The following is a 14637-nucleotide window of genomic DNA, read 5'->3' as shown; positions in this document are numbered from 1 at the left end:
AACAGTTACAAGGGAATTTGTTAATACATAACCCAACTATAGAGAGAATGATAGCAAAATTTCTGGCTCTTAACAATCTTAAATGGGGAATTATTACAACGGCGATGGCGACTTGAATGGAAAGAAGCGACTTCACCGGGTATTCGTCTCCCAGCAAGCTCTTCATGTATGGTGCCCCTCGCACTCGCGTCTAGATCTCCATTGGTGTGCTGCTCTCGCGCGACTTTTAGCGACTCTCCCAAATGAAGAGCTTGCTCGCAGGCTATCGCGGTATTAGAAACTTCAACGCAATTACAGGACCTTCGGTTGTCGAATGTAATTTAAAAAAATCCAAAAATGAATGATTCTACATGTTCTAAACGCAGTTTCCTTTTGCAGTAATTAAGTGACTTGGCCAAAACGCAGGGAAAACCCCTTTACCTTAAATGTCATTGTATTCTAACGCGTATATTTCATTTTTTTAGGATAAAAGGTTTCTTTTGTTTTTATAACAAATACTATTATGATGCAGAAAATTGATAAGATGTTAAAGCCGCCTTTCTCGGTAAACTCGGCACACTCGGTACAGCCGATTCGCCGGTACACTTGGCCGTACAGTCGATACAGCAGGTACAGTCGGTTCACTCGGTACAAAGGGTACGGCGGTCTTTTCTATTACTGACAATAGCTGTTGTCGAACGAGGATTCTTTGACATACACTTTACTTCATACATCAAGGCACACAACACCTGTTCTGATGACATTGAAGATACGCGCAAAGCATAATAAACTGAGGATAACCGTGCAGCGACCGGTTTTCCCTAAATAAATGCTTAACAACCAAAAAAAACCTATTTTATTTATAACTTATGAAAGGAGAAATTCTTGCTCCCTCTTTATACTATAAGCCGATGGATTCACGAAAAATATTACGAAACTGATATAGTAGCCAAAGTGAAAGAGTGCTGTCCCTGATCAAATGCCTAATTTATTAATAGAATGGTGAATTCATTAAATCCTCTCACGTAATAACTAGGAAAGGCACATTTTTGAGAATAAATCTTTTTTAGTCAAATTGGTTAATTAGTAAATTAGTTGTTTATTATGTTTCATTTTTTGCAGAAATCAAATAATTAGAATGTTACAGAGTCCTGAAAGCTTTTTACAAACAACAAACTGAACAAATGACAAATACCACTTGAGATATTAATTTCGTTGGGTAAAACGCTCGATTATTGACAAACATCAATTTTATCGTCCCTCATAGATCACACTTCAGTGTTATGTTTTATACATTCCATGTCAGATTACTTCTCTGGTGACGACACTCCTCAGGCGTGGTTGCTTGGCCTTAAAACTTATATGCATGCCCTTAACAGGGTATGGTTTAGGGGTCTTCAGCTTTACCATTATATATAGAATATGCACATTTCAAGAGAACACAAAGTTTTGTTGATGAAATTGCCCTATTTAGCTCTTGAACAAGGCGTCATTTTGGACAGGGAGCCTTTGAGTGTGAAGGTTATAGTGACAAGCGGTCCACGTGTCTGCCCAGTGCCAACAAATTTTATCCAAAAATATCTACAGTGTAATACCATGAAATTTGTTTACAAAATTACAGAAGTCTGTATGCAAAACGAAGAAAACCAGTGTCATAAAAGAAGGCTCGTCTTTACTATGAATAGGGTTAGCGGGATTTTTATTTGTCTTAAACAGGGTCAGGGTTTGAGTGCCTCAGTGGCACTCCTCTAGCCAAGTTTGCCATGAGTGTCCTTCCCCGGGATTTATTCGTGATAGAGTGAATAAGTTTTGTTTAATTAAAGGAAACACAATTTTATTCAAATGGACATTCATCGCGTCCCTCTCAGTTTTTCATTTATAAGGGCATAGAATTTCGTGATTTGTTTACGCGGCTGTGACGCTAATTAAACACGTAAAAATGAAATAGTTGTCGATACTGTATTTTAACGACTGATGAACTATTCTTGGATATTTCTCACATCTAGAAGAAGAATATAAACAAATTAAACGAAATTTGGGCCGTTTTTTTTGTTTTTGTTCACAGTAAATTCGATGATCAGTTTTTGCACCCGGGTGCTAGCCATAAAGGTAAAATAAACGAGTGAGTAGTAATCCCTTTAAAAAAAGAAAACAAAAAGAATAGGCCATTTGCACTAAGAGGCATGTGACACCGTTTTTATGAAAATGAAAGTTATATGATTTTGCCTTCGAAAAACGATTAGTGGGTCATATTTTAAACAAAATAATGGTGATTTGGTTATTCAAACCCGAACCATTTCCTTAAAATGAATAAGTTCGTAAATGGTCACGTGACCAGAATGTGATTTTTAAATTATGAATTACCTCTCTCTGAACACAAATTTTGCACTTAAACTTCAAGGAAAATGTTGAAAAGATGATGTGATAACGTTTACAGCACATTTGAGCGTAACCATGAAACGTTGAACAAGATATAAGCAAGAAGTAGTTTTGGCCGCCATGTTGGAGGGCAAGAGCATGCCCTCCAACATGGCGGCCAATACAAATCATACTACTTTGTTCAAAAATCAAAGTGCAACAAAATATATCCCTTAAATGCGTTTCCTCTCAAATTTCGGGTGTAAGGTCATTTTTGTGTGCTCTAACAATTTTTGGCATCAGCAAGATTCCAACTCATTGTTTAAAGGAAGCATTGGTCACGTGACCTCTTAGTGCAAGTGGCCTATTGTCTTTAACCGAAGAAAAATCGTTGATAAACTTGTTATATTGAAACTAGGAAAATGTTGGCTTATTGAACATTTCCTTTTTCATTAAAAAGACACTGTGTAACTAATATAAAGACTTAACACTTGACTTTTTAAGGGATCGTCTTTGTCCATTAAGAGAACGTTTTTGCAAGAGATCAAGTTTGAAATGCTCATTCTAACACTCATTCATAACACTATAAAAAAGCCAAACAGAGTTTATAAGGAGGCTGATGTCAGCTTGCTGGATCAACGATTTCTAATCTAAATGTATTACGAGTTAAATATAACCAAGGTTGTGCTTAAAATAATCTTTCGATATTGAACTGATTGATTTAAAAGCATTCATGCCTCTCCGATTTTAAATTAGCCTACATGTATGAACATCCACCCACTCCCTTTAAAAATTAGACCTCCATTTTTTTGGAAAAGAAGGGGTGTCTGAACACTGGTTATTTTTGGGAAAACCTACGCTTTTTTAAATAGGCCATGGCGGTCGAGGCATGTTCAGAAAGGCCTTGGTACGGAAACTTGATCCGATATGAAACGAGAAATTTTGACTAAACGAAAACGCGTTCCTCTTAGTACTATGCGCGTAAGTAGAAAAAGCCAAAAGGCCGTGAAATTTAATTCTGAGATTGTTATGATGTCAAGAACCTATTTTGGCTAAATTGGTGTCTTAAGAACTTAAGTCAAGCTAAATGGTTCTAAAACAATATGCCTCTACTATGCTGATATAAAAACAGAGGTTCATAGGCGAAAACAAACGGAAATGCCTATATAAGGCTTACGAGACTCTAATATATCCTGATTAGTTCAAAAAGCTTATTCAGTAAAAGCTCTCCAAAGTTAGCTTCAGCCGAGTGCCACAAAACGTCGGGAAAAAAAACATGAACAACACATCAGATCACCAGTCAAACGAAGTGTCTCCTCTCTTTGGGCCCTGGTTTCTCTACCCTGTGGCCACCTGTTACATATTGATCGCAGTAGTGGCAGTTGTTGGAAACCTTCTGGTCTGTTTCACTATACTCACTAACAGAAGTCTAAGACGCAAGCCAACAAACCTACTTCTGCTGTCCTTGGCTGTCTCCGATCTTCTAACCGCAACTATAGCAATGCCTTTTGACAAAGAGTCTCTTTTTCGCCAAGGAGGTTGGAAACACGGAGCTGTAATGTGTGTAGCTTTTCTTACCGTGTACCTCATCACTGTACCGACCTCAATTTCTCTGTATCTTTCGAGACAGCTCCTAATGCACCAATTATTATTATTATTATTATTATTATTATTATTATTATTATTATTATTATTATTATTATTATTATTATTATTATTATCTGAGTGAATAGTACTAATTGGAGGTGAAAATTGCTATCAGATGAATCTGGAATTTTGGATGTAATAGATATGCAGTTATACTTTATCGTTTGGCTATGGGGCATGACTTGTTCTCTTCCGCCTAAGTGCAATGCCATAAATCTTGATATGAATACGGTTGGTGATAATAAACAGTAGAAAGAAGTTCAGGAAATTTGTAAGTAAAGTGTAAGCTTTGGTGTAAGGAAACCTACAAATTTAAACACCTTCAAAAATAAAGGATTCGCACCAGGGACATCTCTCCAGCCCATAGAGGGAATTGCAACAAAGAGAACGCTATAGAGCCAGATAAAAACGATCAAAATGGTAACGAGAGTGGAAGCAGGAGATTGTTCCGTAGATTTCTGTCCACCACTATCGGGTAACAAACCATTCAATTGCCAACAATCGCTGCTGTAACAATGATTAGAAACATGACAGAGCAGGAATCGCAAACGCTGACGAGAAAGAATAATACGAGGCTTCTTCGACTCTTAACTTGAATTCAGCTTGCAGTTTCTGTTCTTCAAACACTCCCGTCAGAGCCAGTCTCAACACACTGATTTGCTCAAATAAATGCAGCACTTTGAGTATAAGACGTCAAAGACATAGCTGGCTAGATTGTTTGTTTGTTGCCGGACTAATACTTCCACGGGATGAACGTGTGGGCAGTATTACTTTTACCTAGTAACACGAAGAACGTGGTTTCGGTATATGATATATAGCTCTACTGCAATATATTGATAATTATTCTTGTTTTTCGCATGACGATAGGATTCTGATGAATGTTTGATTTCTCCGGAGACCAACAAGCGACAGTCCTGACACTTTACTACTGCTGCAGGCGGTGTGCGTCACGAGATTTGACCAATCAGAATGCGTCATTTGTAGAGTGATTTTCGCGCTCAGAAAGAGCTATTTTCAGAGGTATATGTGGTGAAATTTTCGCTTTATTCCAAGCTTGTGTTGGTAATTTCGACACTATACCGCCGTGGAAAGTTGTTGGAACACTTTATCTTGATAGCAGTTGCGTTACTTTTAAATATTTTGCTTTCTTGAGCGTTTGTGACAAGTTTGAATTGCTCGGTCATGTGCAGGCCGCCATGATGATTTGAGTGTTGTTATTGCCGTTCTTCTTGGATTTATTGCTGGTTACTGTTAGCGGTTTTATCGAATTATTTTGGCCATCTTGTTACTTCAACCTTTCTTCTTTGCAAATTTTGGGGTCTACCCGGGTCTACCCCTGTTAGTTTTCCCGTTATGAGCCGTTGAAAGTGTCTTGGAATTAAGACATCCTCTCAGCCAAGTGGCACAACTCCCGGGAAACGGACTGAGAAAACATGCCGAAGCGGAAGCCGACGTGAAGCGAGTAACGCCAAATCCAGGAAGAGTTGGTTCTATTTTAAACCACAAAAGGTAAATAAGTTTGAATATTGTAATAACCTTTGGAAACAAAACATTTTTCATAACCCAGTGCGGAAACTGAAAGCGTGACTTTAAAATAATTTGCATGCGGTGTGTGCTACGTGTATGCAAATCTTCGTGTAAAGTTATGTGAGGGAATAAATTGTTATAATTCTCTACCAAAACACAAAACCATTATCGAAGATCCAGACAACATCATACAGGATTTTAAAACTGTGAGGTTAGGTTTTACTTTATAACAAAATCGATATACTGCGCTCACTTCAATGACCGCACAGACAAGATCGTGGTTTATTTTACTGTTTATTTCTGCGGTTGTATGTTCGGCTCTTTCGGTCTGTTTTCCCCTTGCCTGATAGAAGATTTATTTACGCATAAGGATTTCAAACGGGCAGGATTTCAAAATAATATAAACTTCTCAAAACATGAGAGACGATTTCTCACCTAGCTGTTTGCACGCACTCCCCCTGCTTTGCCCGTAACAAAGTCCATCAAATATATATGCACTTCTAATGGACGAATTTTTTTTAGTTAAGCAAATCCAGGTATGAACTACAGATCTCTTTCACTATGAGATAAAAACATACATATAAACCAAACAGTACATAAAATCTTATGAGAAGCAGGAAATTAGTCGCCGCTCAAAGTCGGCTAGATCGCACGATCGTCTCCGAACCGCGATAAACTTCTTGAAATTGCCTTATGAAGCCAATAGCAAGCATCTAAGGCCACTATGAGATCTTGAAAATTCTCGAAATCGCTCTCTTCCGTAATGATTTTCGGAAAAGGCAACAGTGTTTTGATCCCTGGGTTTGATTCACTTCTCTTACGAGATGCGAACTCGACCGTGTCACGATTGAAATGAGGCACAGTAACAGTTTTACCCATGAACCTTTGTGGGTCGTGACGCACACCACCTGCTACGGCTGTACGTACTGAGAAAAAAACATGAAGGAGGATTTGATCAATATCTTCGCACCTTCATTAGAGCTATTTACGCGTTGCCCATAAGAAGTCTAACAGTGTAAAAGAGCAATCCGAAAAACCAAGTTAAATGAGAAAGGAAACATTAGAAAAAATACAAGCTTCAATATTTTCGCGTACTTCCGTTTCACCAAAGTGTTTACCAGTCTTGTTTCTGATAATATATAATCCTGATTTTTGTATTAGCCAATATTTTTGTCCTTTACATATGCTCCCTGGCAACAGACAAACAAAATATCTCTAAATCAGAGGTTGTTTTCTTAGTTCAAAAGTTGCCTTAATTTAACAAGACTCTGTAAGTTCCGAGAGAAATCAAATCTGACAGTAATCAAATAAACACATCAGAGGTGAGACTCAAGCGACAACGACTCGTTTTACTCATTTATCGTTAGCTTATGCCTTTCTTGTGTTTTTGTGTGACACAGTCAGGATTATTAATATTGCTGTAGAGCTATTTATAAACTGAAGCCAGTTTACTTTTTGTTAATGATTATTATCACTTTAGCCACGTTCAAGTCCCGTGAAAGGAAGATTCTGGCGACAGGCAAACAATATAGGAATCTTGGCCATGACGTTTTTTACTCATAAAAAGTGCTGCATTGGAAGATGAACAAATCACTGTCTTACGACAACAGCTCTGAAGGAAGTAAACAGTCGATCAGTGTTTGAAGAACAGAAACTACAAGCTGACTGTGAGTTTAAGTCAGATAATGAGAAACACATCTGAGGAAAGCCTAAGCGACGAAACTGCTTCATATTATTCTTTCTCGTCAGCTTTCGCGATTTCTGTGCTGTCATGTTACATAATAATTATTACAGTAGCGATTGTTGGCAATTTATTGGTTTGTTGCGCGATAATGGCGGACAGAAATCTACGAAACAATCCCACCACACTTCTTCTACTCTCTTTGACGTTCTCAGATTTGATCACAGTAACGGTTGTAGCTCCACTGGACTTAGAAATGTTTTTTGTACGCAGTGTCTGGGTTCATGGGGAACTTATGTGCGAGATCGTTACCATAATATTCCAGACTTCAGTGCCAACTTCTATTTGGACCCTCCTCTTCATAAGCATTGAGCGTCTCAAGAACCTCAGCGATCCTCTGAACCACTTTCGTCGTTCTCCTTTCATGACACGTAAACGAGCACTCATTGCCATAATCTTTATTTGGCTTTATAGCGTTGTCTTCGCTGCAATTCCTTCGATGGGCCGGAGGGATGCTCCTGGTGAATCACTTATTTTTGAAGGGGTTTGCTGGTTTCCTTTCAAGAAAGCTTACACTGTACTCACAACGTTTCTTAACATATTTCTACCAGTAATTATCACCATTGGTATTTATATCAAGATTTATCTAATTGCACGTCAGCGAACAAGACCCGAGTTAGTTGGCGGTAGACTTCCCTTCGTACAAGAGAATAAAACTTATTTAGGAAATATGAAAGCAGCTAAGACTATCGCCATGTTTATTGGCGTTTTCTTTTTTTGCTGGCTTCCCTATTCAACGTATACTATTATCATGGGCCTGTGTGACTCATGCTGGTCATTGTTTCCCGAAAAAGAAGATGAAGTTTTCTGCTTTCTTCTGATGTGTAGCTATCTTAACTCGGCCCTCAATCCCTTTGTTTTTGCACTCCGAAACGGAAGCTTTAAGAATACCTATTCAAAGCTGTTAAGCTCAGCTTTATCAAAGTCACCCTTAAACGACAAGCGTGACGGCAGGTTGTCTTCTTTGTCAGAGCTCACCTTTGCGTCTGAAATTCCAGATTCATCTGATAGGGATATTCAACTCCAACGGATACGACCCTCTGAAACTGAATTGCAAATCACTGAAATCATACTCCAGAATACAAGTGATTAGAATATGAGTGTGTGAGGAGAAATTTGTTGCCTTACAGGCCCGTAGTTTCGTCGAAATTAGGCGTTTTTCTCGCTATGCACAAGGAATAATAGGACATTGCGCCTACAATAGCTCCAATAGTTATACTCAGTATTGGTATGTATTAGTAATAATAATAAAAATAATAATAATAATAATAATAATAATAATAATAAAATATTTATAAAAATAGGGAAATACTTAAGGTGACTCGACCCAGTTTTTTTTAGGAGGTACCATCCTACTTTGAAGCTCTCTGGTATCCCCACCTTTACTTTTATCGTAAGTCTAACACATAGAATGGATAACATATAGATCAATCTACAATATAACATAAACTTTTTGGCGATCGGAGTAAATGGCACGTGGTTATAATGCCACGCCCCTTTGAGGTCTGAGTCGAAAATCTGCTGTTGCCGGCATTTTTACGTGAAAATCTCTCGGCTACACATAGTGCGCATTAGTGCCTTGCGCTAAACAGAGTTTCACCAAAATCGCAAAGACCCAATTCGAGAAATTCAGCGGTTTCCAAATTTAGGTCATAATTTATGCGAAAATGATAAGCAAACTTTACATGGACGATATCTAATAAACTATGAGATTTATCTCTTTATTTTGGGCATCGTTATAACAGATGGGTCCTTGCAAGTCAGCAAAACGCTTTAGGGCCTTGTAAATGCGCGCGATTTCGAGCAAAGCAAACATTTTGAAGTTATAGTTTTCGCTATTTGTTGACGTTTGTAAGCGTTTAAGAGTCAATCTCACGAAAAAAGCATTTTCTTAAAAAATCGTAGTTTTTTTTCCTTCAAATTTTTTCAGCGCCACAACTGATTAACTAACTACCCGGACTCTGAATTTCAAGGTCATTGAAACACTGTGACATTACCTTCTATAAGCCCAAACTTGAGTAAACATTGAAGATTTTTAGCGTTTTGGCTGAGTTTGTGCTTTGGGAGTTGTCTATTGTTTCTAGTCTGTCATTTTACAGCATTCTTGTTCAGCACGCGTGCAATGACCACGCTTGGCTGACTTCTGAATGCTCACCGAGATATGATAATTTAGTATAAGAAAATAGAAGGGATTCCCGTCTCGAGTTGGTTTAATTATTGGCTTGCATTAAACCTATGAAAAAATGATATTTTTTTAATAGTAAGTAGATTTAGTGTGTAGCACTTCTTGATTTTTTTGCAAAGGCACAAGAGGCACGAGAATTGATTAATAATTGTGTGTTAAACCTCTATGTATCACGCGGTGGCCTGTCTCACTGTACCAAAATTATCATATTCCGAAGTCAGCCAAGCACGGTCATTGCACGCGTGCTGAAAAAGAATGCTGTATAATGACAGACTAGAAACAATAGACAACTCCCAAAGCACTAACTCAGCCAAAACGCTAAAAATCTTCAATGTTTACTCAAGTTTGGGCTTATAGAAGATAATGTCACAGTTTTTCAATGACCATGAAATTCAGAGTCCGGGTAGTTAGTTAATCAATTGTGGCGCTGAAAAAATTTGAAGGAAAAAAAACTACGAATTTTTAAGAAAATGCTTTTTTCGTGAGATTGACTCTTAAACGCTTACAAACGTCAACAAATAGCGAAAGCTATAGTTTCTATATGTTTGCTTTGCTCGAAATCGCGCTCATTTACAAGGCCCTAAATTGTTTTGCTGACTTGCAAGGACCCATCTGTTATAACGATGCCCAAAATAAAGAGATAAATCATATAGTTTATTAGATATAATCCGTGTAAAGTTTGCTTATCATTTTCGCATAAATTATGACCTAAATTTGGAAACCGCTGAATTTCTCGAATTGGGTCTTTGCGATTTTGGTGAAACTCTGTTCAGCGCAAGGCACTAATGCGCACTATGTGTAGCCGAGAGATTTTCACGTAAAAATGCCGGCAACAGCAGATTTTCGACTCAGACCTCAAAGGGGCGTGGCATTATAACCACGTGCCATTTACTCCGATCGCCAAAAATTTTATGTTATATTGTAGATTGATCTATATGTTATCCATTCTATGTGTTAGACTTACGATAAAAGTAAAGGTGGGGATACCAGAGAGCTTCAAAGTAGGATGGTATCCCCCCAAAAAAACTGGGTCGAGTCACCTTAAAAGAAATTCAGTTATTGAAAAATAGTAGGTGTTTCGAGAGCTGACCCAGTATTCGAGTTACATGCTGCTTGACACTACAGTGGCTTAGATCGCCCAACATAGCGCGCTGAAGAATGATCATGACGTGCGAGCTAGGTATAGTTTTAATTTTTGCTGGGTTATATTATGAGTTGAGCCGTGGCCAGTTGGTTCTGTCATTGTGTTTTTTACAGTCCTTGTTTATCAAATCATTTCAAATATTATACCATGTATTTCATAGATTATTAAATTTGTTTTCAAAGTATATTTGATAGCAGATTTTTTTGACTAATTACGAGTTAAACCAATGAGTTTAGTCCTGTAAAACTTGAATTTTTCTTTATACTCTGGTAAACTAGCTAGTAGAATATTATTTACTTTGATCGAGTTTATGAGTCCTCTTTTTTGTTGCTTTCCGACGCGACTTTCTTGATGGGAAAAAGTATACACGATACCTGTACTGAAATATTAAATAATCACAATTTTAGTCTTTTCTGGATCAGTGACTATTTTATATAGACTTGGTATAATAAATAAAGTGACCGTGATGGTCTAGCGATAAAGTTACATAAAAACCGTTGTATTTTTCAAATACCTGGCCTGTTAAAAGCATGATAGGCAGACATTCGTGGTAGGCCACATGAATATTTTACATTTATCTCCTAAAACGCAAGCATTCTATCCAAATTGAAAATTAAAAAATAAAGTTGTTTAGACTAGACGTATCTTAGGTACTGTGGTGTACCACAAGGGTTTACCTTAGACCCCCTTATTTGACAATTAGTTTATGCGTCAGCGTGCGTATGTCGAGATACTGAGGACGCGCGGAAAGTTTGGAGAACACGAAAGAGGCTTAAGACGTGCTCGAGGCGCAGCCGAGACCAACTCTAGCCTCTTGAATGCTCTCCAAACTTCCCAAGTGCTCAATATTTCGACGTACGCACAGCTGACGCTTGAACTAATTGTTTTATAACACTATCAAAGCGATCAATGCAGCAGTTAACTTAAATTTTTATCATTGTAGAGCACACTCAAGGTAGTACGCGTCAATGTTACTTGGCTACATTTTTTTTACCTCACAGTTGTGTTTTTACCTTGAAACTGAGAGCAATAACATTCAAAAAGATTGCAAAATCCATTTTGAGGTGCCGGAAAACTATTAATTTGCCAAAAAATTCTTTTTGAAGGAAATATCTTTGCAAGAATGATTTGCACACGCCATAGCCGGCACAACTCGCGCAGAGGCAACAACAACAACAACAACACTCACCTCTTTTCCCTACTATCGGTTAACAAATTCAAAAGTTTTCTCTTAAATGTATGTCATAAAATAATAATAATAATAATAATGATTTTATTTATATAGCGCTAAAATCCAATAACTGTCCAAAACGCTACCTAATTACAAAAAAGAATATATAAAAAAAAATCTAAATTATAAAATATCTACAATATACAATATAATTCAAATATAGCCTAAGTTATCTACTATATAAATCAAAAACATCTTAAAACAAAAGGAATCTCATAACCTATATGGTAACTTAAATAAAAAAGTTTTAAGGGATTGCTTAAAAGTTGCCACTGAAGCACATTTCCTAATCTCTAGAGGTAAATCGTTCCACAATTTAGGTCCTGCAATAGAGAAAGCTCTGTCTCCATATGTTTCCAATCTGCTTCTTGGAACCACTAAATATTCTCTACATGAAGAACGCAATGACCTAGAGTATGTTTTAAAATTCAAAAGGTCAGAAATATAAGAAGGTGCAAGGCCATGAAGGGCCCTGTATACCAATAAAAGGACTTTAAAAGTTATTCTAAACTCAACTGGTAACCAATGAAGATTAATTAAAATAGGAGTTATATGAACATGCTTCGGTGTCAGTGTGACAACAAGAGCTGCAGCATTCTGAACTGCCTGTAGTCTAGCTAACAGATACCTAGGAAGGCCATGTAATAAGGAATTACAGTGATCTACACCAACCTTTAAACACAACCTTAAAACACATGGTTAATGCTTCATCGTGTACTTTTGAGTTATAGATGCACTTGGGAGACGTCTTGGGAGGATTGTTAAGCTCACAAGAACTCGAGGTATAGTTTATTGACGTCTTCAGCGTGCTCAGTAGGAATATGAAGCACGCTCGCGCTATTGAATTTGATTAGGCGAATATTCTAGCTATGTTATAATTTAATATAACATTGCTCATTCGTCTGTGAAATTGTTTCTTCGCCTCTTTCCTGACGATGATAACATCTTTTACAGCAAAGCGGCAATATAAGTACCTTGGAATTTATCTACACCAACCTTTAACTTGGAAAGTCAAAAGAACAAATTACCTGTGTTCAAAGAAAATTAGCTAAAATATTAGAATCTTGCCTAAATTAAATTTAGACACTTTGATGAGCTGGCTGGAATGTTCGTCCCTGACAGTAAAGAGTCGCACACTGAAACTCCTCATTTGATTTTCTTAAATTTGAAAACATTGTTAATTTTCCAAGGAGGTAAGCTTGTTAAGAACAATTGGACTAGTCAACAGGAATTTGCCTTTCTTTCTTAGCGAGCACGTCAGATTCAAGCTTACAAAAGCTAACAAGTGTCTTCACATTATCAGAACTCTACGAAAGGAACTCTTTAGCCAGAAGGAAATAGATCACTTGTTTAAAACCCTAGTTCTTCCCATTCTCACATATGGTTTCGCTGTATATGGCGCTTCTGATTCTGATTTTAAACGTTATACAGCGTTTTTTAGACAGGTGCCATAAGCGTCATTTTACCTCTCAAACAGTTAGTATCTTTAATCTTTTAGAACAGCAAGATAGATCCGCTTTCAATTCTTTAATTCTTTAACTTTATTTGATTTACCACAAAATACAAATAACGATAAAACAAGACAGCTACACAAAAGCAAATGAAAGTGGCGAGGAAGCCCAAAAAGAAACCATGAGGCTTATAGACATTGGGCTCCCTAAGAGTAAAAATAAAGTTAACAGTAACAGTAAGGCCAGGATCGAAAGTAAAATACAATGAAGGTAAGTATAAATTAACTAATTACATAGACTGAGTTGACAAAATATAAAGTATGGTACATGTAACAATAAGTAGAAAAATAATATCAGACATGTGAACAAAGATAACTATTTACTACAAGATTTATAAGTAATAATTCATATATAATTTTTTTTCAATTTCGTTTTGAATAAGTGGAGAGAATTAGATTCTTTAATATCATTTTCTATGGAGTTATAATAAGTAGGCCCTTGAAAACTGACAGAAAATTTACGAAGGTTTGTTCTACAAAAAGGAAGGTGAAAGTCGTTCGCGTGTCTGGTGGCATAGCTATGGACTTGATTGTTTAAAAAAAAATAATTGTTGAAATTTGAAGGCAAAAGAGAATGGTTAAGAGGAAACATAAGTTTACCCAATTCTAGTTGTCTAATACCGGAAAGTTTAAGTAGCTCTAATTCTTTGAAAATAGGGTCTGAATGAGAATCGAAAGTTGATTTAGAAATAATTCTGATAACTCGCTTTTGCAAAGTGACAAGACGGCGAAGATTGGTTTTGTGCGTAGATCCCCAGACAATAATACAATAATGAAGATAAGGATAAACTAAACAATAATAAAGAGTTTTTAGACACGGTTTAGGTAGAAAAAATCTAGCTCTATTAATGACTCCTATTGATTTCGAGATTTTACGAGCTACTTGAGAAATGTGCGGTTTCCAAGACAGATGTTCATCAAGGACTACACCGAGGAAGACCGTTTCCTTAACGTGTTCGATTCTCTGTTCATTTATGCATATTTGCATTGGAAAATGATACCTTTTCTGTCCAGGCTTACATAACATAAAGTTTGTTTTCTTCAGGTTTAAGTAGAGTTTGTTTGCCTTAAGCCAAGTGGATAATTTATTAAGTTCGGAATTGAGTGATGCTGCCAGGTAGACAGGATGTTTATGGGACATAAATAAATTAGTATCATCAGCGAATAAAATCAGCTCGACGAGCGTCGATACGTTATTTAAATCATTAATATAGAGCAAGAAAAACAAGGGGCCCAAAATGGATCCCCGGGGGACACCACAGTAGATAGTTTGTGGAGAGGAGCATTGACCGTTAAATTGAACGAATTGCAACCT

General features: G+C 37.0%; 1 protein-coding gene across 1 annotated transcript; it reads left to right on the top strand.

Annotated features, from left to right (window-relative positions):
* The first annotated feature begins 3459 nt into the window (after positions 1-3459).
* LOC140938409 (adenosine receptor A2b-like) lies at positions 3460-8527 on the top strand. The gene is made up of 2 exons (XM_073387895.1): positions 3460-3951; positions 7139-8527. Exons 1-2 carry the CDS (start codon positions 3614-3616, stop codon positions 8343-8345), a joined length of 1545 nt encoding a protein of 514 aa, XP_073243996.1. The 5' UTR covers positions 3460-3613; the 3' UTR covers positions 8346-8527.
* The last annotated feature ends 6110 nt before the right edge of the window (positions 8528-14637 follow it).

This window comes from Porites lutea, chromosome 5, assembly GCF_958299795.1.
Source record: "Porites lutea chromosome 5, jaPorLute2.1, whole genome shotgun sequence".
In the NCBI taxonomy this organism is placed as follows: Eukaryota; Metazoa; Cnidaria; class Anthozoa; order Scleractinia; family Poritidae; genus Porites; species Porites lutea.
The sequence above is the reverse complement of the archived record's forward strand: the minus strand, read 5'-3'. Positions and strand labels throughout refer to the sequence as shown.